Genomic DNA, 26969 nt, shown 5'->3' on the forward strand with positions numbered 1-26969 from the left:
GTGCCAAAGTAGTTGGGAAAGGGCATGTTCACCACTGTGTTACATCACCTTTTCTTTTAACAACACTCAATAAACGTTTGGGAACTCAGGAAACTAATTGTTGAAGCTTTGAAAGGGGAATTCTTTCCCATTCTTGTTCTATGTAGAGCTTCAGTCGTTCAACAGTCCGGGGTCTCCTCTGTCGTATTTTAAGCTTCATAATGCGCCACACTTTTTCGATGGAAGACAAGTCTGAATTGCAGGCGGGCCAGGAAGGTACCACCTTTCCCAAATTGTCGAACAGTTTTAGAACAACATTTCTCAACGAGCTATTGCAAAGAATTTAGGGATTTTACCATCTACGGTCCGTAAAATCATCAAAAAGTTCAGAGAATCTGGAGAAATCACTGCACGTAAGCTATGAGATGACGGACTTTTGATCCCTCAGGCGGTACTGCATCAAAAACCGACATCAGTGTGTAAAGGATATCATCACATGGGCTCAGAAACACTTCATAAAACCACTGTCAGTAACTACAGGTGGTTGCCACATCTGTAAGTGCAAGTTACAACTGTACTATGCAAATCCAAACCCATTTATCAACAATATCCTGAAACGCCGCCGGCTTGGCTGGGCCCGAGCTCACCTAAGATGGACTGATGAAAAGTGGAAAGGTGTTCTGCGGTCTGACAAGTCCGCATTTCAAATTATATCTGGAAACAGAGGATGTGGTGTCCTCCAGAACAAAGAGGAAAATAACCATACGGATTGTTATAGGCGCAAAGTTCAAAAGCCAGCATCTGTGATGGTATGGGGGTGTATTAGTGCCCAAGGCATGGGTAACTTACACATCTGTGAAGGCACCATTAATGCTGAAAGGTCCATACATGTTTGGGAGCAACATATGTTGTCATCCAAACAACGTTATCATGGACGTCCCTGCTTATTTCAGCAAGACAAGTGTTACAACAGCATGGCTTCGTAAAAAAAGAGTGCATGTACTTTCCTGGCCAGCCTGCAGTCCAGACCTGTCTCCCATCGAAAATGTGTGGCGCATTATGAAGCATAAAATACGACAGCGGAGACCCCGGACTGTTGAACGACTGAAGCTCTACATAAAACAAAAATGGGAAAGAATTCCACTTTCAAAGCTTCAACAATTAGTTTCCTCAGTTCCCAAACGTTTATTGAGTGTTGTTAAAAGAAAAGGTGATGTAACACAGTGGTGAACATGTCCTTTCCCAACTACTTTGGCACGTGTTGCAGCCATGAAACTCTAAGTTAATTATTATTTGCAAGAAAAAAAATAAAGTTTATGAGTTTGAACATCAAATACGTATCTTGTCTTCGTAGTGCATTCAATTGAATAGGGGTTAAAAAGGATTTGCAAATCATTGTATTCCGTTTATATTTATATGTAACACAATTTACCAATTCATATGGAAACGGGGTTTGTATATATATATATATATATATATATATATATATATATATATAAATATATATATATATATATATATAGAGGTCGCTTAATTTTGTTGTTTTTTTTTACGTAACAAGACGGAAAAACCTGTAAGTGTTTTTAGATTGTGGAGGTGCCCACAGCAGCACCCAGTGCTCTTTGAGAAGAGCAATATGTGGCTTCATTTCAGCCTTTAAAAGCCTCCAGTAGATTTGTCGCTTGTCGCTGTTTTGACAAAGAGCAAATAGAGGGCTGTGATTACGCGCTTAGTAGGGATGTTCCTGTCGTTTGGCCACTGATCGGTATCGGCAAAAATTTGGTGAAATAGTATGTGATTGTCATTGCTGATTAATGGCTTTTAATGCCAATCAAAAATGTCAATACCCACTGGCTGACACTATTTATTTTTAGTCCCTCGGCTGGCAAGCTGCTAGTAGCTCAGTATGTGTCTCTATACACAGTGTGGCGCAGCGCCCCATTGCTTATAATAATCCCCTCCAGTACAGCAAATAAACATAATTTCTTAATGCCTTAGGAGGGTGAGGCTAGACATGTTATACACCGGGAGCAAGCCAGGAGCAGGTATCTTAATAGCTAGGCTAACTATGACCAACCCCCCCAAAAAGTGCTCAGTAAAGTTTAAGAAGTCTAGATGGAACCGCAGCAGAAAGTAATCAGCTGTTAACAGGAAATTAAAAAGTAGATTAATACGACTCTAGAGCGTTGATCACCAACCTTTTTGAAACCAAGAGCTACTTCTTGGGTACTGATTAATGCGACGGGCTACCAGTTAGATACACACTTAAATAAATTGCCAGAAATAGCCAATTTGCTCAATTTACCTTTAAAAAAATATATCTATAGATATGAAAAAAATGGGTATTTCTGTCATTTCGTCGTACATTTTTTGTGTTATTTACGGAAGTTTTTTTGTAGGGAATAAATGATGAAAAAAAATCTTAATTGAACGATTTAAAAGAGGAGAAAACACACAAAAAAAATGAAAATTTAATTTTAAACATAGTTTATCTTCAATTTCGACTCTTTAAAATTCAAAATTCAACCGAAAAAAATGAAGAGAAAAACTAGCTAATTCAAATCTTTTTGAAAAAAATTTAAAAACAATTTATGGAACATCCTTAGTAATTTTTCCAGATTAAGATTCATTTTAGAATTTTGATGCTATGTTTTAAATAGGTTAAAATCCATGGTGCACTTTGTTATAATATATAACAAAATTGGACCAAGCCATATTTCTAACAAAGACGAATCATTATTTCTTCTAGATTTTCCAGAACAAAAATTTTAAAAGAAATTCAAAAGACTTTGAAATAAGATTTAAATTTGATTCTACAGATTTTCTAGATTTGCCAGAATAATTTTTCTGAATTTTAATCATAGTTAGTAAGTTTGAAGAAATATTTCACAAATATTCTTTGTCGAAAAAACAGAAGCTAAAATGAAGAATTAAATTATTAAAATGTATTTATTATTCTTTTCAATAAAAATAAAAATAATACTTGAACATTGATTTAAATTGTCAGGAAAGAAGAGGAAGGAATTTAAAAGGTAAAAAGGTATATGTGTTTACGAATCCTAAAATCATTTTGAAGGTTGTATTTTTTCTCTAAAGTTGTCTTTCTGAAGAAGCAAAGTAAAAAAAAAAAAAAGAATTTATTAAAACAAGTGAAGACCAAGTCTTTAGAATATGTTCTTGGATTTTCAAATTCTATTCGAGTTTTGTCTCTCTTAGATTTAAAAATGTCGAGCAAAGCGAGACCAGTTTGCTAGTAAATAAAGAGAATTTAAAAAATAGAGGCAGCTCACTGGTAAGTGCTGCTATTTGAGCTATTTTTAGAACAGGCCAGCGGGCGACTCATCTGGTCCTTACGGGCAACCTGCTGCCCGCGGGCACCGCGTTGGTAACCCCTGCTCTAGAGAGGATAAAATAACATCAATTGTTGGTGTGTCAGCACGTAAAAGAAGGGCGAATCGACCCATTATTCGGGGCAGCGTGGCTCAGATGGTAGAGTGGTTGTGCTCGCAACTTGACGGTTCCTGGTTTGTATCCAGCTTGCACCATCCTAGTCACAGCCATCGTGTCCTTAGGCAAGACACTTTACCCACCTTGGTCCTGATGGGTCGTGGTTATTGCCTTCAGTGTGTGAATGTGTGTGAGAATGGGTATAATATCAGGTATAGTAAAGCGCTATATAAATACAGACCATTTATATATACAGTACTATGGGTAGTATTAGTATATAATCGATAGTAGAGTATATAGTCATCATTTTTATATTCTCAAAATATTTTTGCTGTTTTGTTAATGTTTACAAACTCAGGGACTAATCCCCTGGACACAAGAGGACTTTGAGGGCAAAAAACTAATTATTTAAATGAGTATTGGATAGTAGTTTGTACTTTTATTTAGATATTGCTCAAACAATTGTATGCAAAAAAATAGAATAAATCACTAATTCAAATATTGTGTTGACATTGGTAAACTATCAACAGGACATTGTTAAACTGTCAACAGCACTCACCATAAATACATTGACAAATGCAGAGTTAATACATTTTATGGGTATCAGTATTGGTATCAATCGATATCAATCAAGGATTACTGTATTAAAATCTGCAGAATAAAACCACCATCGCAACATTCCTATTGCTAAGTATACTTACAGAGTCATCAATTTGCCAACACTAATCCTAAATTCTGAAATTTGAAATTGAATTAAATTATTTTGAAAAAATGGAATTTAAATTAAATATACCACATCCCACAGGATGTTCAATTGGAATTCAATTTGTATTTACAGGAAGTGGAATTGAATCCGGGGCTTCGCGGTGGAAGTGGGGTTAGTGCGTCAGCCTCACAATACGAAGGTTTTGAGTAGTCTGGGGTTCAATCCCGGGCCCAGGATCTTTCTGTGTGGAGTTTGCATGTCCGGGTACTCCGGTTTCATCCCACCTCCGAAGACATACACCTGGGTATAGGTTGATTGGCAACACTAAATTGGCCCTAGTGTGTGAATGTTGTCTGTCTATCTGTGTTGGCCCTGCGATGAGGGCAACTTGTCCAGGGTGTAAACCGCCTTACGCCCAATTGTAGTTGAGATAGGCACCAGTGCCCCCCGCAAAGGGAATAAGCGGTAGAAAATGGATGGATGGATGGATGGATGGATGGAATTGAATCCATTGCAAATCGGAGAGATTCCTTATAGTCAGGTAACAGTAAGACGTTTAAGAAAAGTTGAGGCTTAAATACTAAAATACTTTACAAACACTAAAATTAAACACAGATTCCCTTCATTTTGAATACTTGAATAAAGTAAAGTTTTCTTGTAAATAAAGCATTTTTTGACCATTTTCCATCCTCTGAAAGCACGTGATATCTGGCTGCAAGGGCAGAATGAAAGAATACATTAAGATGTCAATTTTCTGTACTGTAAAACACTGCTGCTTTAAAAGAGCGGAGTGAGAGCAAACAATAGAAACACACTTAGTGGATTCCCCAGAAGAAAGCACAGTTGATTTCTCAGGAGACTTCATAATCACTCAGTTGGACTTCTATGTCAACTAGAAAAGGTACAACTAAGATAAAAGGGACTTCTGTACAAGAACCCGAACAAAACACAGGGAGTCTGAATGAGGGACGAAGCAGCAGCGTGCATACAGGATCCAGGTCTTGTAAGTTGTAAAAAGGTGGGTGGGACCTTGCCCAAGAGAAAGTCAGTTACCACAGTATGTCAAAGAATGTGGACATCAAGCCTGTACTTGTCTACCAGACATGGTATTACAAGTATTCACGTTGGCGTGCACACTTTTTGGGTGGTACTTAAGCAAGTGACAAAAAGTATGAGTAGAACAGCCCTCTGACTTAGCGGATTCACAGTATGTGCCATCTATGATATCGGCGTCAAAACAGATGGTTATGCAACATATGGGATATAAGTAGAGGAATCTCCTTGTATCGTAAGTGTACAGCAGGGGTCACCAACGCGGTGTCCGCGGGCACCAGGTTGCCCGTAAGGACCAGATGAGTAGCCCGCTGGCCTGTTCTAAAAATAGCTCAAATAGCAGCACTTACCAGTGAGCTGCCTCTATTTTTTAAATTGTATTTATTTACTAGCAAGCTGGTCTCGCTTTGCTCAAAATTTTTAATTCTAAGAGAGACAAAACTCAAATAGAATTGGAAAATCCAATAAAATATTTTAAAGACTTGGTCTTCACTTGTTTAAGTAATTTAAGTTTTTACTTTGCTTCTTATAACTTTCAGAAAGACAATTTTAGAGAAAAAATACAACCTTCAAAATGATTTTAGGATTTTTAAACACATATACCTTTTTACCTTTTAAATTCCTTCCTCTTCTTTCCTGACAATTCAAATCAATGTTCAAGTAAATTTATTTATTTTATTGTAAAGAATAATAAATACATTTTAATTTAATTCTTCATTTTAGCTTCTGTTTTTTCGACGAAGAATATTTGTGAAATATTTCTTCAAACTTATTATGATTAAAATTAAAAAATATATATTCTGGCAAATCTAGAACATCTGTAGAATCAAATTTAAATCTTATTTCAAAGTCTTTTGAATTTATTTTTTAAAATGTTGTTCTGGAAAATCTAGAAGAAATAATGATTTGTCTTTGGTCCAATTTGTTATATATTCTAACAAAGTGCAGACTGGATTTTAACCTATTTAAAACATGTCATTAAATTCTAAAATTTATTTTAATCAGGAAAAATTACTAATGATGTTTCATTAATTATTTTTTTTAATTTTTTCAAAAAGATTCGAATTAGCTAGTTTTTTTCTTCCTTTTTTTCGGTTGAATTTTGAATTTTAAAGAGTCGAAATTGAAGATAAACTATGTTTCAAAATTTTATTTTCATTTTTTACGTGTTTTCTCCTCTTTTAAACCGTTCAATTAAGTGTTTTTTTCATCATTTATTCTCTACAAAAAACATTACGTAAAAGGAAAAGAAATGTATGACAGAATGACAGACAGAAATACCCATTTTTTTACATATATAGATTTATTGAGCAAATTGGCTATTTCTGGCGATTTATTTAAGTGTGTATCAAACTGGTAGCCCTTCGCATTAATCAGTACCCAAGAAGTACCTCTTGGTTTTCAAAAAGGTTGGTGACCCCTGTGTACAGCATATGACCATTATTAACTAGAACAGCTGCAGTCACTTTTTTGTAACACATGCTGCTGTGCGCGTTCTTGCTTGCTGCTCCCCTCTGCTGGGTTCTCTGCAATACTGTAACTTGTTATGACTAGACCGTACATGATCAAGTCTATTTTCACAGAGAGGTAAACAAGGCAGTTAAAAAAACAATTACACACTAAACAGGCCCAAGAGAACAACACAGATTTCAATTTTAGCCATCTTAGTTAAAGCTTTCAATGGAATAAGCAGCAAAGTGAGATGCACTTGCAATCACTCACGTTAGAAGATCTATTGAGCACATGCATGTATAAGTGTTTTTTAATCACTTCGCCTCAGTGAAAATAGAAAAAAAGTGATGGCACACCATTTTTTCATTGGGGTGTATTGACATCACAGCACCCTGACTTTGCCCTCCTTTTGAATCTTTTTCTGGCGTGTCCTATAATGTTAAGATTGCATCTCTTGGGCTACGCGGAATTACATTAGCCCCACAAATTGCACAGCCTAATTAGATTTTTTCAGATTACTATTAGTCTTTGATCGCCCCCACCCCCTTTCAGCACAGTTTTAACATTTCAAAATTTCAACAGTTGCTTATTTATTGTGGTGCCAAATTAAGGTCGCTGAAAGCTTGTCAACAAGAAAGTTTAAGTCAGGGGTGTCCAAAATTTCAAGACGTTTGACGACAGTACAGTAGTGTATCGGCAACAGTGTGTTGCCTAGTTAAAGAGTAGTTTTAAGCAATTAAGTTGAATTTAGTCCATTCTTGAGCCCTAAAAAGTGTTTTTACTGTAAGTATTGTACTTATTTCACACCAGCTGTTAGATTGTAACCTGCATGTTCATTGTAGTTGTCATTATCTAATTTAGAGTTGTTGAAAAAACACCATATAAAATCGCTACTGCTAATCAGTAGCATATCTAATGCAAATGTAATGTAAAAAAGCATGATGCTAGCGCATTTTGAAAAGTGGAGACTTACTGTACCTTAAAGTGTTTTCTATCAGGCATATTTGCTTTGTTGGTATTGAAAATTGCAACATTACCTAGAGTCAGGCTGACTCAGTCCGCTCTGAGTGCCGCTAAGAGGTTGTTTGCCTGCCAATTGTTTGAGCCGGTGTTAAGTCTGCCGAATTTGGTACCTATACCAGAGTACAAGAGTTGGATTATGTCGACTACAATGTTTTCAAAATGTTCTTTAATCACATATTAAAGCTGTAAATAGACACTTTGCCCGAGTGTCTATTTAAGCCCAAATGTTACTAAATCACAGCCACTTATCACAAAAGCCCTCCATTCTTACATACATTATTTTTTTAGCTTTTAGACAGCAGCTGTACTACTAAAGTTGTAAAATGTCACACAAAAAAAAAAAAAACAGAATTCCAAATCTGAACAGACTTCACATGCACCCTGAGTGATCCAATGACAAGTGGACACCCCATGGTAAAGGTTTGAGTGGTGGCGGGAGCTTTTTAACTTACTGACACAGAGCACATTTGGTAATAGGTTATATCACATGCAACCATGATTGTTCATCAAAGCGAAAGCAAATGTGGTTGAAAAAAAGGCCACCTAATCAGCAGCCCCATCAGAGAACATTAGTTAATGATAGATTGTACGCTATTTCAAGGATGTGACCAGGAAAGGGTTTCCATCAATATAGAAAACAACCTATGTAGTCCTTTTTGCACAATACTGTAATGCAACTGCTCGAATGCAAATTCAATACATTAAACCATACCTGCGAGAGCCTTGATGCGCGAGCGCTCGAACAGTCGTGCAGAACTGTTTTCATTGTCCCAATCGGTTTCTGCTGCCAGGTCCCAGCGGTTGTTGATGTCATTGTATTGCTGCTGGATCTCCAAGCTGTCAAAGTCTGTTGGCGAGATGGTGCTCATGGTGTCCAGGCAAAATGAAAACTCATCCAAACTAAAGTCAAAAAACACACAAAAGGAGCACACACACCAAAGTCAGTGCACACAGGGGAGGATGGTGGAGAAGAGCTAAAGATGACAGCTCCACTCTAGCTTTATATTCTGCATTACATTAGCTGTCACTGCACAACTAGCTAGCAATGTTATGTAATTAGGCATTTGCTTTTGGATGCAGATGTCGTTAAACCCAAAAGGGCATATTCCGCTGTGAACCAGTATCCTCTACTGTGGCAATTCAATTGTGGATTATTTATTATGTCAGAGTTGCAAATATCCACTGGATCACCCAACACACACTACCAGAAAGTGCAAAATGTGTTTGCAAGGGAATAGTATAGTCAAAAATCTAGGTATAGCAGGACAAACAAAGAAATATTGAATCGAATCTTAGTGCATGAATGCTCAATTGGAACTCTCCAAAGGATTAAACCCCACTTATGTACTTTACTAATACTTGTTTGTTGTGTGTGCAGTACATGCAAATACTGAGGATGGCATAAAAATGATTCAGGAGCGATCTGACTGCCCTTTGATTGTATATCTTACTGAGAACCAGCGTCCTCTATAATGGACATTTATTTTTGGTTTATTTCCTTTGTTCGAGTTACACTTTTCCTGTTATGCAAAACACAAACGTTTAGTGCAGCAGACACTGCAAGCTCTCAGGAGGACATACTCATACTTAATGTATTTCAGCTCCCTTTATTATTCCAATACAAATACTGCACTCATAATACCTATTAACTATCAATCAAGTGTAATCAGTCCGGTTCAGTTTTTGCAAGATAAACAAAAAGAATGGCATAACTCTGCACTTTTAAAGAATGAAGCCAAAGAAAGAATACCTTAGATTGCATTTTTATAATGACAAGCGGGTAGGTGTTGAAAAATAAAACCATTCGCTCAACAACTTTATTTTTAGCTATTGTAATTCAAGCTAACAATACGGCTTTTAAATGGACACTGATAGCCCAGTTTTGAATGCAATAGATGCAAATGTGATGGCAAAAGTAAACTTCAATAATGCACAGTCAAGTAAAACCTTGTGGCTATAAAAAAATACAATAAAGGCTTTAAAATCTTATTAGCAGGAGATTAAAGAGTGGCTGTGAATAGGAACTAAAAGCAGGGATTAGTGAAGACGTAACACCTCCACCCCTTCCCCACATCAACATCCCCCAACTTTTCACATCACATTATATTGAAATAAAAAAACATATCATGAGTGCCATTAAACACATCAGTGTTTCACTTAGTACTGCAATCTATTTGTGGTGAGGAATTAATTAGTATAACTGGCCACATATATTGAAATACAAATCTTGATGTTTTTATTAGTATCAAGTAGAATTGGGCAATATATCGAGTTTGTAAGTTATATCAATATATTTTTAAACAAGATATGAATTAAGAAAATATCGTAATATCGGTATCATTTAATTCAGGTTATAATGACCAAACGTCTCTAATTTGTTGTGTTTCCTGTTCTCCCCCGCTCCTCACTCGATCTCAGGGGCTAGTAAACCCCTCCCCTTTCTCCTTCCAAGACATGCTTGTATAAGAACATCCATGACTGGTTGTTTACTATGACAAGTCACGATTGGTTGAGATTAGGCCAATTAGAGACAAGATAGGGCGGGTTATCAAACCAGGAAGGGAAATCCCAACAGACATTCCAAATGACCACGAGAGTAGTAGGAGAGAGGAGCGATTTCTATAGTAAAAACTAGTGGAAGATGGCAGAGGGATTCTCTTCTTTAGATTTTTTTTTAGCGATGGAGACGATGTCCAGGAAACCCACAATGTGTCTTCTTGGCCACATTTGGACAAATGTATGCGTCTGGATAAAACATTAATTTGAGTTGTTTACCATGTAAGCCAAAATCAAAACTGTTCTCGAGTTTCGCAAGAGAAATGTGGCCAAAAATGTATCACTTGCAAAGCTATGTTATTTATTTTACGCAGAAAGAAGATTTTTCTATTATGTTATGTAATTAGGTGCTACTTGAACAGTTTCTTTTCTGTGCTGTTAATTCCCATCTTGACTAACTGGGTTAATAAAAGTGCCACTGACTGTTTACAGTACAGCTGTTATTCACTTCAATTTCAGTGAATCTCGCTCAAAAATTTGTATCTTTATATGTATACTTTCACCAGAAAATATATTAAGATATATATCGAATATCGAGTTTAAGTAAAAATATATCGAGATATACTTTTTCGTCCATATCGCCTGGCACAAGTATCAAGTACTTTCTGTCACTACACTATACTTTTTTGCTAGGCCTGGGCTGATAATAAATAAGTCAATAATCAAACAATGAATGAAATTCAACTCGATAATTTTGCTGAGAAAAGATGATTACAAAGCCAAATGTACCGTTGTGGGAATATTCCATCTTCAGACCAAAAGAGCAAGATTTGCTCATCAACACGAACAAACTTTGCGAGAATGTGACGGCAAAAAAAAACAAAAAAAAAACACCTGACCCTGTTTTTTCAAATAGGGAAAAAACTGCCCTTCAAAATGTTTATATTAATTAATGCAATCTTTGCCAACGGCAATTAATAGTCCATTTTATTTTTATTGCTTGTTTAACTTTTTAGGATAATCAAAATGTATTTGTATCATCTAGAAAAATGTGGTCTAGTTTCGAATTTTTTTGTGGTCCTTTTACCTGTACAATGTACCACAGGACTAAAGAATAGCACACAAGATGCACTTTAGTCACCCCTAGTTTACACATATAACAAGGAATATGAGGTGTTACCTCCCTGTAAAGGTAAATCTAAAAAATAAATAAATACACTTGAGGAGGTTCAAATGTATTTGTGGCGGGCTGCTACAACTAAATGAATATATAATAAACACTGCGCTGCATTAATACACAACAATATTGTTCTTAAAAGCTCCAGCGGCTCTATTAAATAAGATTCCAACGTATAATTATAGAGGTGATAGGGAGTGCTAAATAAATGTTGACTTTAACCCAGACATGCAGTAGAGTGATCAAGTTCATTAAAAAGTGTTTTTGGGAGTGTCTAATCGTGGGTGCCTGGGGTGCAATGAGGTGAAGGTAGTTTGGCAAATAGAGGCCAATCCAGTCCTTGTTACAAGTATGAAGGGGTCTTGCTCAGTGTCTGTGTTAATCTCTCCTCAATGGATGAGACAAACAATCCCTTGACCTACTATGATACAAGCCACTGCTCATACACTTGCCCATACAATACAGTGGCATGAAACCACAACACACACACAAACCGTGCTGACCTACTACACTTGTCACCACAATCGCCACTGGTACACACTGCCTGGAAAACCCACACTCAATCCACCCACTCACCATGAAACTGTAAAACAGAGGGATTTGGCACACAATGTGGAGCTGCTCAATAACACAAGCCGCCATATTATAGCAGAAAATAGTAACAATCCCAAGAAGGTGTGGCCAGGCGGTATCCTCTGGAGGACAATATTTCCAAAATGAAAAAACTTCTAGAGTGACCAGATGCACACCCTGAAGCTAATGCAGGGTCTTGTCTATGCAGCTCGTTTATATTATAAGGATAAGGAATTGCACGGATGGTCAGAGACGCAGATGCTCAATAAAAAGGGGGCGTAAAAGGGGATCATAAAAGAAAATCCGCTTGGGGGTTAATCCACAATTTTACGACAAAAGACATGTTCAGAATGTGACTGTGATATATCAGCAAACCCCACATTTCAACTATACTATGTGTATTAGACACATATTATTTGATGTTTTATTATATAAGCACACATTTGATGCTGGACGTGACAACATTAAGGGTGGTGCTTCTACAAAGTGGAAGTGGGACATCAGGCGGTGCCTCGGGGGCTGAACTGAGGCCTCTGACCTGACAGACGCGTGTCAGCCTATTGTGGGGTAGCGCAATCCGAAAGCAGAGCAGAGCCAGCGGCGTGACGGGCAGCTCCACCATTCTTTCCGTCTCCGTCTTTGTCACCCCTCCTTCTTCCTCCTCCATCACCACCCCCGCAACCCCCACCTGGTTGTCTACGTCCAGCTGGTCTGTTTGCCAATGCACTGTGTTAATCAGGACCAGAGTAAATCAGGCCTTCAATCAGTCGTCCGCAGGAAATGACATTGTCTGTGTACATTGGCCAACTACGCAGCCACTGTCCAACTGTGGACTACAGTATGGTCTAATACAGTGGTCCCCTACATTTTTGTAGCTGCGGACCGGTCAACGCTAGAAAATTTGTCAATCATGTGTGCTTACGGACTGTATCCCTGCAGACTGTATTGATCTATCAGTTGATATATAATGTATATATTGTGTTTTTATGTTGATTTAATAATCAAAAAAATAATAATTTTATTTATTTTTATTTTTTTTATTTCTTGTGCGGCCCAGTACCAATCCGTGGTTGGGGACCACTGGTCTAACACACTTCTTCATCCCCACAAAGGAACCTGACAGGTATATATTTTAGTAAGAAATAGGCTGCATGTACTAGTCAAGCAGAATGATTATTCACTAGTTATGGTTTCAGAAACAGCTCAGCAAGAACAGCCACCAGTAGTAAAACACCTTACATTTGAAGCATTACATTTTTGAAGGGTTGTTTTTCTTACAGTTCCAAATACCAACAAAAAAGTCCCGGTGTTAGGATATTTTCCAGAAAACTAAAGAGGAGTTTCATATTTCAGTAGGACAACAACCCCAAAGTCAAGAGTAAACATTTGCCAGAGCCGAGACCTCAATATAACTAAGGGGTGAACTCAAGAGGACACGCGATGTCCTCACAATCTGACAAGATTTGAAGCAATTTAGCAAAGAAGAGGTAAATACTGTCAAACACTGCTGCAATTGATTCAGCGACAGTGTGAAATCGATTAATTAGAGTAGTACTGTACCTTGATTTACTTGTTTGATTGGTTCTGTGACAGAGCTCTCAACTAAAAACACATGTATCTCAAATCAATGCTACCCATTGACATATATTTAAATAAATGAAAAACAATATGCTAGAACAGTGGTCGCCAAACCATCGTTCCCGTTCAACCAGTCAATCTTTGGGGCCGTACCAGACAAGTGCGGAAAAATAGAAAATATGTATTAACATGGATATGTGCATATATATGATATATATATATATATATATATATATATATATATATACATATACATATATATGTATACACACACACACACACACACACAGTATATACATATACACACATTTATACAAACCCCGTTTCCATATGAGTTGGGAAATTGTGTTAGATGTAAATATAAACGGAATACATCCATCCATCAATCCATTTTCTACCGCGTATTCCCTTTTGGGGCCCCGGGGGGCGCTGGCGCCTATATCAGCTACAATCGGGTGGAAGGTGGGGTACAATGATTTGCAAATAATTTTCAACCCATATTCAGTTGAATATGCTACAAAGACAACATATTTGATGTTCAAACTGCTAAACATTTTTTTTTTTGCAAATAATCATTAACTTTAGAATTTGATGCCAGCAACACGTGACATAGTGGTTTGTGTTGTGGTTTGTGCAGCCCTTTGAGACACTAGTGATTTAGGGCTATATAAGTAAACATTGATTGATTGATTGATGATTGGGTATAAAAGCAGCTTCCATGAAATGCTAAGCAATTCCCAAACAAGGATGGGGTGAGGGTCACCACTTTCTATTCAAATTGTCGAACAGTTTTAGAACAACATTTCTCAACAAGCTATTGCAAGGATTTAGGGATTTTACCATCTACGGTCCGTAAAATCATCAAAAAGTTCAGAGAATCTGGAGAAATCACTGCACGTAAGCGATGATATTACAGACTTTTGATCCCTCTGGCAGTACTGCATCAAAAACCGACATCAGTGTGTAAAGGATATCACCATATGGGCTCAGGAACACTTCAGTAGGACAACAACCCCAAAGTCAAGAGTAAACATTTGCCAGAGCCGAGACCTCAATATAACTAAGGGGTGAACTCAAGAGGACACGCGATGTCCTCACAATCTGACAAGATTTGAAGCAAATTAGCAAAGAAGAGGTAAATACTGTCAAACACTGCTGCAATTGATTCAGCGACAGTGTGAAATCGATTAATTAGAGTAGTACTGTACCTTGATTTACTTGTTTGATTGGTTCTGTGACAGAGCTCTCAACTAAAAACACATGTATCTCAAATCAATGCTACCCATTGACATATATTTAAATAAATGAAAAACAATATGCTAGAACAGTGGTCGCCAAACCATCGTTCCCGTTCAACCAGTCAATCTTTGGGGCCGTACCAGACAAGTGCGGAAAAATAGAAAATATGTATTAACATGGATATGTGTATATATATATATATATATATATACACATACATATACATGTATACACACACACACACACACAGTATATACATATACACACATTTATACAAACCCTGTTTCCATATGAGTTGGGAAATTGTGTTAGATGTAAATATAAACGGAATACATCCATCCATCAATCCATTTTCTACCGCGTATTCCCTTTTGGGGCCCCGGGGGGCGCTGGCGCCTATATCAGCTACAATCGGGTGGAAGGTGGGGTACAATGATTTGCAAATAATTTTCAACCCATATTCAGTTGAATATGCTACAAAGACAACATATTTGATGTTCAAACTGCTAAACATTTTTTTTTTTTGCAAATAATCATTAACTTTAGAATTTGATGCCAGCAACACGTGACATAGTGGTTTGTGTTGTGGTTTGTGCAGCCCTTTGAGACACTAGTGATTTAGGGCTATATAAGTAAACATTGATTGATTGATTGATGATTGGGTATAAAAGCAGCTTCCATGAAATGCTAAGCAATTCCCAAACAAGGATGGGGTGAGGGTCACCACTTTCTATTCAAATTGTCGAACAGTTTTAGAACAACATTTCTCAACAAGCTATTGCAAGGATTTAGGGATTTTACCATCTACGGTCCGTAAAATCATCAAAAAGTTCAGAGAATCTGGAGAAATCACTGCACGTAACCGATGATATTACAGACTTTTGATCCCTCAGGCAGTACTGCATCAAAAACCGACATCAGTGTGTAAAGGATATCACCATATGGGCTCAGGAACACTTCATAAAACCACTGTCAGTAACTACAGTTGGTCGCTACATCTGTAAGGGCAAGTTAACACTCTACTATGCAAATCCAAACCCATTCATCAACAATATCCTGAAACGCCGCCGGCTTGGCTGGGCCCGAGCTCACCTAAGATGGACTGATGCAAAGTGGAAAGGTGTTCTGTGGTCTGACGAGTCCACATTTCAAATTATATTTGGAAACAGAGGGCGTGGTGTCCTCCAGAACAAAGAGGAAAATAACCATTCAGATTGTTATAGGCGCAAAGTTCAAAAGCCAGCATCTGTGATGGTTTGGGGGTGTATTAGTGCCCAAGGCATGGGTAACTTACACATCTGTGAAGGCACTATTAATGCTGAAAGGTCCATACAGGTTTTGGAGCAACATATGTTGTCATCCAAGCAACGTTATCATGGACGCCCCTGCTTATATCAGCAAGACAAGTGTTAAAACAGCGTGGCTTCTTAAAGAGTGTGGCTACTTTCCTGGCCCGCCTGCAGTCCAGACCTGTCTCCCATTGAAAATGTGTGCCGCATTATGAAGCATAAAATACGACAGCGGAGACCCCGGACTGTTGAACGACTGAAGCTCTACATAAAACAAGAATGGGATAGAATTCCTCTTTCAAAGCTTCAACAATTAGTTTCCTCAATTCCTAAACTTTTATTCAGTGTTGTTAAAAGAAAAGGTGATGTAACACAGTGGTGAACATGCCCTTTCCCAACTATTTTGGCACGTGTTGCAGCCATGAAATTCTAAGTGTATTATTATTTGCAAAAAAATATATAGTTTATGAGTTTGAACATCAAATATCTTGTCTTTGTAGTGCATTCTATTGAATGTGGGTTGAAAAGGATTTGCAAATCATTGTATTCAGTTTATATTTACATCTAACACAATTTCCCAACTCATATGGAAACGGGGTTTGTCTATACACACATATATGTATTTTTATACATACATAAACATACATATAAGAAACATACATATACACACATATCTATATACATATATATGTACATGCGCATATATATGTATGTATACACACACACTCACACACATATATATACACATTTTGATCATATATACACATATACTGTATATGTATTTATACATATATACATACCTATACATCCATCCATCCGGCCATCATATATAAACATACATATATACATACATACACTGTGTATATGTGTGTATATATGCGAATGCATGTGTATATACACGTGTGTATACATATGTATTTATACATCTTTGTATACAGTTTATTTACACATTTTATTTATATATACAAACATAGTATATACACAAATATATACACTTATGTATCTATACATATATACATAAATATATACAAATATATATACACATACATATACAAACCCCGTTTCCATATGAGTTGGGAAATTGTGTTGGATGTAAATATAAACGGAATACAATGATTTGCAAATCCTTTTCAACCCATATTCAATTGGAAGCACTACCAAGACAAGATATTTGATGTTCCAACTCATCCATCCATCCATCCATTTTCTACCGCTTATTCCCTTTCGGGGTCACGGGGGGCGCTGGCGCCTATCTCAGCTACAATCGGGCGGAAGGCAGGGTACACCCTGGACAAGTCGCCACCTCATCGCAGGGCCAACACAGATAGACATACAACATTCACACTCACATTCACACACTAGGGCCAATTTAGTGTTGCCAATCAACCTATCCCCAGGTGCATGTCTTTGGAAGTGGGAGGAAGCCGGAGTACCCGGAGGGAACCCACGCATTCACGGGGAGAACATGCAAACTCCACACAGAAAGATTCCGAGCCTGGATTTGAACCCAGGACTGCAGTTCCAACTCATAAACATTATAATTTTTTTTGCAAATAATAATTAACTTAGAATTTCATGGCTGCAACACGTGCCAAAGTATTTGGGATAGGGCATGTTCACCACTGTGTTACATCACCTTTTCTTTTAAGAACACTCGAACGTTTGGGGACTGAGGAAAGTAATTGTTGAAGCTTTGAAAGTGGAACTCTTTGCCATTCTTGTTTTATGTAGAGCTTCAGTCATTCAACAGTCCGGTGTCTCCGCTGTCGTATTTTACGCTTCATATTGCGCCACACATTTTCGTTGGGAGACAGGTCTGGACTGCAGGAGGCCCAGGAAAGTACCCGCACTCTTTTTTACGTAGCCATGCTGTTGTAACACGTGCTGAATGTGGTTTGGCATTGTCTTGCTGAAAAAAGCCGGGGCGTCCATGAAAAAGACGGCGCTGAGATGGCAGCATATGTTGTTCCAAAACCTGTATGTACATTTCAGCATTAAAGATGCCTTCACATGATTAAGTTACCCATGCATTGGGCACTAATGCACCCCAATATCATCACAAATGCTGGCTTTTGAACTTTGCGTCGGTAACAGTCTGGATGGTTCGCTTCCCCTTTGATCCGGATGACACAATGTCAAATATTTACAAAATATATTTGAAATGTGGACTCGTCAGACCACAGAAAACTTTTCCACTTTGCATCAGTCTATCTTAGATGATCTCGGGCCCAGAGAAGCCGACGGCGTTTCTGGATGTTGTTGATAAATGGCTTTCGCTTTGCATAGCAGAGCTTTAACTTGCACTTACAGATGTAGCGACGAACTGTACTTAGTGACAGTGGTTTTTTAAAGTGTTCCTGAGCCCATGTGGTGTTATCCTTTAGAGATTGATGTCGGTTTTTGAGGGATTGAAGGTCACGGTCATTCAATGTTGGTTTCCGGCCATGCCGCTTATGTGGAGTGATTTTTCCAGATTCTCTGAACCTTTTGATGATATTATGGATCGTAGATGTTGAAATTCCTAAATTTCTTGCAATTGCACTTTGAGAAACGTTGTTTTTAAACTGTTTGACTATTTGTTCATGCAGTTGTGGACAAAGGGATGTACCTCGCCCCATCCTTTCTTATGAAAGACTGAGCATTTTTTGGGAAGCTGTTTTTATACCCAATCATGGCACCCACCTGTTCCCAATTAGCCTGCACCCCTGTGGGATGTTCCAAATAAGTGTTTGATGAGCATTCCTCACCTTTATCAGTATTTATTGCCACCTTTCCCAACTTTTTTGTCACGTGTTGCCGGCATCAAATTCTAAAGTTAATGATTATTTGGACACAAAAAAAATGTTTAGCAGTTTGAACATCTAATATGTTGTCTTTGTAGCATATTCAACTGAATATGGTTTGAAAATGATTTGCAAATCATTGTATTCCGTTTACATTTACATCTAACACAATTTCCCAACTCATTTGGAAACGGGGTTTGTATATGTGTATGGATAAAAATACCTATACATATACAGTATATATACACATATTTTTTATACATACATATGTTTACATGTATAGATACACATGCACATATAAACATACATTTATACACATGTGTATATAATGTATGTGTGTAATATATATATATATATATATATATATATATATATATATATATATATATATATATATATATACACACAAACAAACTTGCTTTGGTTTTGGCTGACACTAGGGATCTTGAGCTCGAAAAGGTAGGTGACCACTGCCCTAGAATGTTCTTTACTATAAACTACAGTAGTTTTATGAAATAGTGTAATAATAATGTTTACCTTGGAGAGTATCTAGCTCATTATCGTCAAACACTGAGCAGCTTCTCCATATTTTCATGGATAAATGTTCATCGTTTGGATATTATTTTAACATTGTAGGCTGGTGTTACACTTGATCTGTTACAGTATGGAACAGACTAGCACTGCTCCAACTGCTTCTTCAAGTTGGCGACACGCTCGCTCATGTTTTTGATGATTTCTTTCTTTAGTTCAAAGAATATTATCTACTTCTTATTTTCTGCACTGTCCTTCACACTCACGTTCTTCCTTCCTATGGTTGAAAAAAACAAAAGAAAGTTATGTCGGTCTTTAGTTGATGCTAGTGAGTAAAAGGAGATGTTTATGGCGGATATCACAGGATTCACTGTGACATTTGCTACGCCAACTAATGGCCCAGATGCTTCTAACTCAAATTTTTGCTTGCCACAAATAGCTGAGAGACAGTTCTTATCCCAAAATATTTTTACGTTATGGCACTCTTAAGTTGAGGTACCACTGTACCTAAGACATAATGGTGTGCACCACTTAGCTGCAACCATCCATCCATCCATTTTCTGCTACTAGTAGAGACAATTTGGCTTCACTTTCATTACTATAAGAGCTAATGTGACACAACAGGTTTGTGTTTTAATTGAATGATAAGAAAATGGATGAATGAATGGATTTGCAACTTTTATTTATGCTTTATTTACAGATCAGTTCTGCATTCAAAAATTGCGGTCATTGTACTTATGATTATGATATTTTGAAATAAATATAGGCCCACTTTGAAAATTAATAAAATAACTAAGAGTTTCAACAAATATTCTTTTGACACTTTGATGAGTTGTTCAAACTACAGTTTTACGCAAGCAGGGACAGAACACCCAAATTGAGGTCACAAATGTAGCCAAAAGCTAACCCCCTAATTCCATGTAAGAATGTCAGAGCCTAACAGACTACAACAGGTAGGACCACTGTAAGAAAACCAAACATCATCTTTTATTTAGACACTGCAAAGAGAGCACGCAGGGAGAGTTTAAATACACATTTCTACCCTCCCTGCGCACACAATGAGAAGTCTCCCTAAAACCAAAAAGCCTCTGCCAACAAACGGCCCCATACAATGAAGGAGTCAGCAGAGAGTTGGGACAGTTGTTTGGTGCCTTTCCTGTTCGCAGTGATGAAGCAGCCAGAGGCACATAAGCATCAGAGGCCCCTCCACCGGCTGCTGATCCTGGTCTAAATGCACTGCTGAATAGGACAGCAGGCTCTTTTGTTGACCTGTAGCATCACATTCATCAAACAGTCAAGCGACAGTGCCCTCCGCACGCAGACACAGACATGTCACTTTGATTTCCACAAAACGAGCTTTGTGTACTGAATAATGGCAACATCATTAGTTTCTCTTTTGCCTTACTGAAATCATGTCGCAGAAAAAAGGAAACTTGACAAAAGTGGCATTACAAGGGGATTAATCAATAAATAATTCAATTGTGACGGTTTAATCACGACCTGCTGCTCTACTTGAAAAATACATTCTTGAAACAAGAATCTGTTATTTTCTATTATTTACCTATATTACTTAACATTCCAGGTAATCACTAAGATCAATAGTTTTCTCGATACATATAGTAACTCTTATAACAGCCATTGTCAGCATAATAATATAATAGTGTGATACATGGCCCATTATATGGGCAGTAACATAACCATTACCTTTAAACTGCATTGCTTTTTTTTTTTTTTAAAGAGTCGAGCCCTAAAAAGCATACTGTGTGCATTCCTTTTCATTAACCATACTACATGTTTCGTCTGCATATTATTTTTTTGTGGCTTTTAGAACAACTTGCAACCAGGAGGCCCACCGAAATGACTCCCAAAACATCTTGTTGTCTCACACCTTTTCAGGCACATATCCTGGGGCACTTTGTAAATTATTTAACACACTACATGTGGCTGTCTTCCATCTTACAACTAATCATGCCTCAAGTCTTACAGAATTCCCGCATGAGCTTTGATTTATTGCACCAGCAAGGGGGGTGAACTTATTGCCCTATGGTGGCAAATTCCAGATTTGACTGAAAAAGGGCATGATGGGAAATGTATTAAATGTTTGTTTGTTTTTTGTTTTGTTTTTATTTGAAAATGTTACTTTATAGCTATTCAACACAACATTTGACTAAACAATGTAGATTGATAACTGCAGTGAATTGAATTACCACAATTCCAGGAAGTATAACCACTACATACTGTATGGTTTATCACAGTTATTTTTGGTTCCTGACATGACAGTTAATTAATTTCCGCTAAGTAGGTATCGTTCATTGTAAATCAAATATGTTCATAGCTATACAGTTACATATAAAAACTGTATACAACTTTCAACATATGCTTTTCAACATTATGAGAGTCCTCCACACATGTAAAAACACCCTTTAAACATAAACTATATGCTTTCTATAATAATGCATATATTAATGCTCCCAGGACCTGAGCCAATCAGGGGCCACAATACTGAACAGCGAGTTCTGATTGGTTTGGTCTCTACTAGTGACCAAAACTACTGTGGTATTGATTATTTTTTTAGTTTATTTAGCCATTTTTATTATGAGACGATCAATTGTCGTAAAAAAGTTTGTGATCAGCCATCGGCGATTACTGACTTTTAATGACGATCAGAAATGCCTACCCTCTCTGACTGACAAGCGGCTAACAGCCAATTATGTCCCTTCTTCATACAAAGTGTGGAGTTGCTCCTCTAAACTAATAAGCACCTCTATAGTGGAAAGTAAACTGAATTTCTTATGAATTTAAGTATTATTATCAAGTATTATTTTCTCTGGAGAATGAGGCTAAACATGTTACACACCATGAGAAAGCCAGGAGGAGGCATGCTAATAGCTAAGCTAACCTAGCTTTAAAAACACCAAGGAATAACTGCTTAATAAAGTTTAAGAAAAGTAGATGGAATCACTTTACAGCAGAAAGTAAGATGATATTAACATGAAATCAAAGAGTAGATTAAAAAGAGTCTAGAGAGAGGATAATACAAGAACAAATGTTAGTTTGCCAGCATTGTCAGTCAGTACACGACACGTAAGCGGAGGATTGGATCAATCTATAAATTAGTGAAGTCGATATTCAGGGTAGTATGATTGATACAAGAGTGAATAAATTGATATTTTTATTTTCTCTAACAAACAAACTCTACAAACTTATGGAATAATTCCCTGGACACATGGGGGCTAAAACCAAAGTGTTTAAATAAGTAGCAGATAGCGGTTTTTGCTTTTGTTTAGTTATTGTGCAGTACTGACTTTGTTTAAATAGTTTAAATATCATGTTGATTTTGTTAAAGGGTCAATAGCACTCACCACTAATAAATTTAAACATATACCATTAATACATGTGATCAGTTTTAGAATCGGGCGGTCGTTATCAGAATCAGCAGGATCAAACCTTGGTTGGAACTTCTCTAATTTTTAAGCTTGAAAATTCATATTTTATGACAAAATGTTTGTGCATGCAAATAATCAAAAATTCATAATCAGTTGCACAATCCAATAGATTGTAAAATAGTGCAATGACAATAAAGTTCCATTTATTCCATTCAACAGCTCTTACTATAATAAAATGGAAAAGTCATGGAACAATAGAAAATGGAAATCATCACAATGTGACATGACTCATAATCAACGCACAGAAAGGGGACAAGTGATAAATCTTTGCCAACAATAAACAAAATGTTCCAACTGCACCATGGTTGATATATGCATGCATGCATCTTGCATCAAAACATAAATTATACCAGGTGGGAGGCAATGCATTAAAAAAGGCTAACATACAATATTAAAGACTATTAATTATGTGCGAACCAAACTAGTGAGGGCCAGACAAACCAGTAAAAGACATCAATATTCATACTACACTGTAATATGTTGGTCAGTGAAGTGAAGTGAATTATATTTATAAAGCGCTATTCTCGAGTGACTCAAAGCACTTTTACATAGTGAAACCCAATATCTAAATTATATTGAAACCAGTGTGGGCGGCACTGGGAGCAGGCGGGTAAAGTGTCTTGCCCAAGGACACCACGGCAGTGACTAGGATGGTGGAAGCAGGGATCGGACCTGGAACCATGGTGGTTGACCGAGCTATAGCTGGTCAACCACCTTAATAGACTTCCCCACTATAGTTGGGTCCAGTGAAGTCTTGATATGTAGTTTATTTCACATTTTCAATGACAGCTATCTCATTTTACAGGGCAGGGTGGTCCAACTCATTTTTATTGAAGGTCACTTCACAGTTATGGCTGCTTGTTGCAGTGAATAAATTCAATGTATAACCTCCTCATGATAAGAGGGACAAGCGGTAGAAAATGGATGGATGGATGGATATTACCATGCGAATCCCTATGCATTTGATTATTAGTATTTTTTTACGTACAAAATGACGGATAACACACTTGCTTTTGAAATCATAAGTCAGGGGAACAAGCATTTAGTCCAACAAAAAATGTTTGGAATATCTTAATACAGCATTGTTCAAACATTTTCACAAAGGGTCGCGTACAAAAAGTCAAAGTATGCCGGGGCCATTCTGAAATATTTTTATTTGGTAAAAAGAAATGCTAAAAACAAACATTATCTATAAATTTAAAGACCAAACTTAATGTCTACTTTGTGTTATAGGTGATAAAGTACACTCTTATTAATTATTACAGCGGTAAAAAAAAAACTGTAAAAATGTTTTAAAAAAGAGCAAAAATTAAAAAGACAATCTAATGAGAAAAAGCAGAAATTTTGATACAAATACCTGGTAATACATTTTGTCACATATAACACAAAGCTGACCCGAACTTTTATCTTTAAACGCATTATGTTTGTTTTTATCTTTTTGGGGGGTTTTATTAACAAAATAAAACATTTTCAAAATGGTCCCCACATACTTTGGCTTTTCAATATCTTACCCTTGGTGGAAAAAATTTGGACACCCCTGAGTTATATACTGGTATGTCACATTGTCCGCTTTTTTCTCATTATATCAAACATGTTTGCCATTTTATTTTTTTTTTACATTCTTACTGTCGAATTTTATCCAAAAATATGCTACACGCCAACAAAACCCGAGCTTCTGGCCACACTTTGGACACCTTTGTGTTCACATATTGTTTTCTAAAGTTTAAAAGACAAGCAATATTTCTGTCAAAATTTAAATAACAAATATTTTTATTAATAAAGATGAAGTACTTTATTGATGCACATTATTTCCACCCTTTTGCAGGCCACATAAAACAATGTGGCGGGCAAAATCTGGCCCCCGGTCCTTTACTTTGACACATAGGGCAGTGGTTCTCAAATGGGGGTACGCGTACCCCTGGGGGTACTTGAAGGTATGCCAAGGGGTACGTGAGATGTTTTAAAAATATTCTAAAAATTGCAAAAATTCAAAAATACTTTATGAATATATTTATTAATTAATACTTCAATAGAATATGAATGTAAGTTCATAAACTGTGAAAAGAAATGCAACAATGCAATATTCAGTGTTGACAGCTAGATTTTTTGTGGACATGTTCCATAAATATTGATGTTAAATGTTTATTTTTTTGTGAAGAAATGTTTAGAATTAAGTTCATGAATCCAGGTGGATCTCCATTACAATCCCCAAAGAGGGGGTTGTAATAGAGATATTTAATTCTATGTGTAGAAATCTTTATTTATAATTGGATCACTTGTTTATTTTTCAACAAGTTTTTAGTTATTTTTATATCTTTTTTTTCAAATAGTTCAAGAAAGACCACTACAAATGAGCAATATTTTGCACTGTTATACAATTTAATAAATCAGAAACTGATGACATAGTGCTGTATTTTACTTCTTCATCTCTTTTTCTCAACCAAAAATGCTTTGCTCTTATTAGGGGGTATTTGAATTTAAAAAAATTCACAGGGAGTACATCACTGGAAAAAAGGTTGAGAACCACTGACATAGGGGATGCATTCATTCTGCCATGACTCTCATTGCAGGCCAGGCTGCAGAAAATCCCTATACAGTACTATCATGAAAAACAAAACAACCAAAGTGGCGAATATAGACCAAACACCGGCAGAACGTAAGACAAACAATAAGCTATACAGTTATGTTTGTACTGCTCTACAGGCTGTACGTGAACGCAGCATGCAAGCATTGACATGGATTCAAACAAAGGCGTCCTGATTGATGGTTACCACAAACCACACATTCAAACACTTCCCGACCAAGAAGCTTACACACATTTCACAAATAGACAATAAATGTCCGTCAAAATGTATAAATATATACATACGAGCGACGATACATTGAAGCTATATGTTGGCTTGGAATGCTAACAGCGGCTAACAGCAGTCACCTGAATGATATCACACTCGTCTCTTAGTAGCTGTGTTGGTGCTGATTCAATCATAAAGATAGTGGTGATAATTAAGACAAAAAGCCAGACTTACCTTTTGTTTTGTCTTCCGTCGGGATATTAATTCAACCCGAGCGAATACATACGATAATTAAAAATGTGCCACTACGCTAATTCAAATAACAGTAACAAAAAAAATCCCTTGCACAAGCCGACGTTACATCCGCGTCATCGAAAAAACACATTTCTGCTAACCATTCACAATGTGTTACGCAGGCAGCAGCGAAACCAACATTTTTAAAAAATGAATAAAAAAAACAAAAAAAAATGCCTTTTTGGAATCGAGTCGTCCGATGAGAGGCAGGTACCAGGCGGATATCCGCAGCAGCTGTGGCCGAGCACCCGACGCTCCGACCGGGTCGAAGCTCACTCACACGCCCGCTATCTGCCAAACGGCACCCCGGTGACTAGAAGAAAGAAAAAGTGGTCGAGGTGCTGCTGCTAGTGGGGGAGTGTGCGTGTGCGTGTGTGCGCGCGTGCCTGTGTGCGTGTGTGCGCGCGTGCCTGTGTGCGTGTGTGCGCGCGTGCCTGCGTGCGCGTGTGGGTGGGTGATGCTGACCCTTCCTGGTCACGTGCAAAGCAGTAGTGTGTACATACAGTATTATTCAGTGTTGTGCCCTACAGTAGAAGAACTACACAATGTAGTGCATGGTGCTGTCCCTGGTGCTAAAAGCACAGGGAAGCGTCTTCTTACATTATTAATTTTAGGACAGTAACTCCGAGCAAAATTCCTCACTGGAGGCCTAAATGCAGTAGCTGTTAAAGAAAATTCCCATCATTATTCCTTCCACTTCAAAAGACATGCACCTGGGGAAAGGTTGATTGGCAACACTAAATTGGCCCTAGTGTGCGAATGTTGTCTGTCTATCTGTGTTGGCCCTGCGATGAGGTGGCGACTTGTCCAGGGTGTAATCCGCCTTCCGACTGAATGCAGCAGAGATAGGCTCCAGCACCCCCCGTGACCCCAAAAGGGACAAGCGGTAGGAAATGGATGGATGGATGGATGGATGGATGAGTAAATGAAATCGTGGTATTCTGCATGCATTATCGAACCACATTTTTATTCATTCACAAATCACGAGACGCACATTCATCCCTTTCTACCGCTTGTCCCTTTCGGGGTAGCTGGGGGGTGCTGGAGCCTATCTCAGCTGCATTCGGGCAGAAGGCGGTCTACACCCTGGACAAGTCGCCACCTCATCGCA

The 26969-nt window shown here is 37.5% G+C and overlaps 1 protein-coding gene across 3 annotated transcripts in view; it reads right to left on the minus strand.

Moving 5' to 3' along the window:
* Positions 1–26181, minus strand: part of sptbn2 (spectrin, beta, non-erythrocytic 2) — an 89795-nt gene extending 63614 nt beyond the window's left edge. For 2 of the 3 annotated variants that reach the window (XM_061898280.1, XM_061898279.1), the window contains exons 1-2: positions 25799–26181; positions 8373–8560 (exon numbers count right to left, since the gene is read on the minus strand). In XM_061898280.1, the coding sequence (XP_061754264.1) occupies positions 8373–8529 (157 nt within the window). In that variant the 5' untranslated portion in view covers positions 8530–8560; positions 25799–26181. The remainder of the gene's footprint in view (positions 1–8372; positions 8561–25798) is intronic. The other variant, XM_061898282.1, reaches the window with a different exon arrangement.
* Between the last annotated feature and the right edge of the window lie 788 nt (positions 26182–26969).

This window comes from Nerophis ophidion, linkage group LG04 (assembly GCF_033978795.1).
Source record: "Nerophis ophidion isolate RoL-2023_Sa linkage group LG04, RoL_Noph_v1.0, whole genome shotgun sequence".
Classification (NCBI taxonomy): Eukaryota; Metazoa; Chordata; class Actinopteri; order Syngnathiformes; family Syngnathidae; genus Nerophis; species Nerophis ophidion.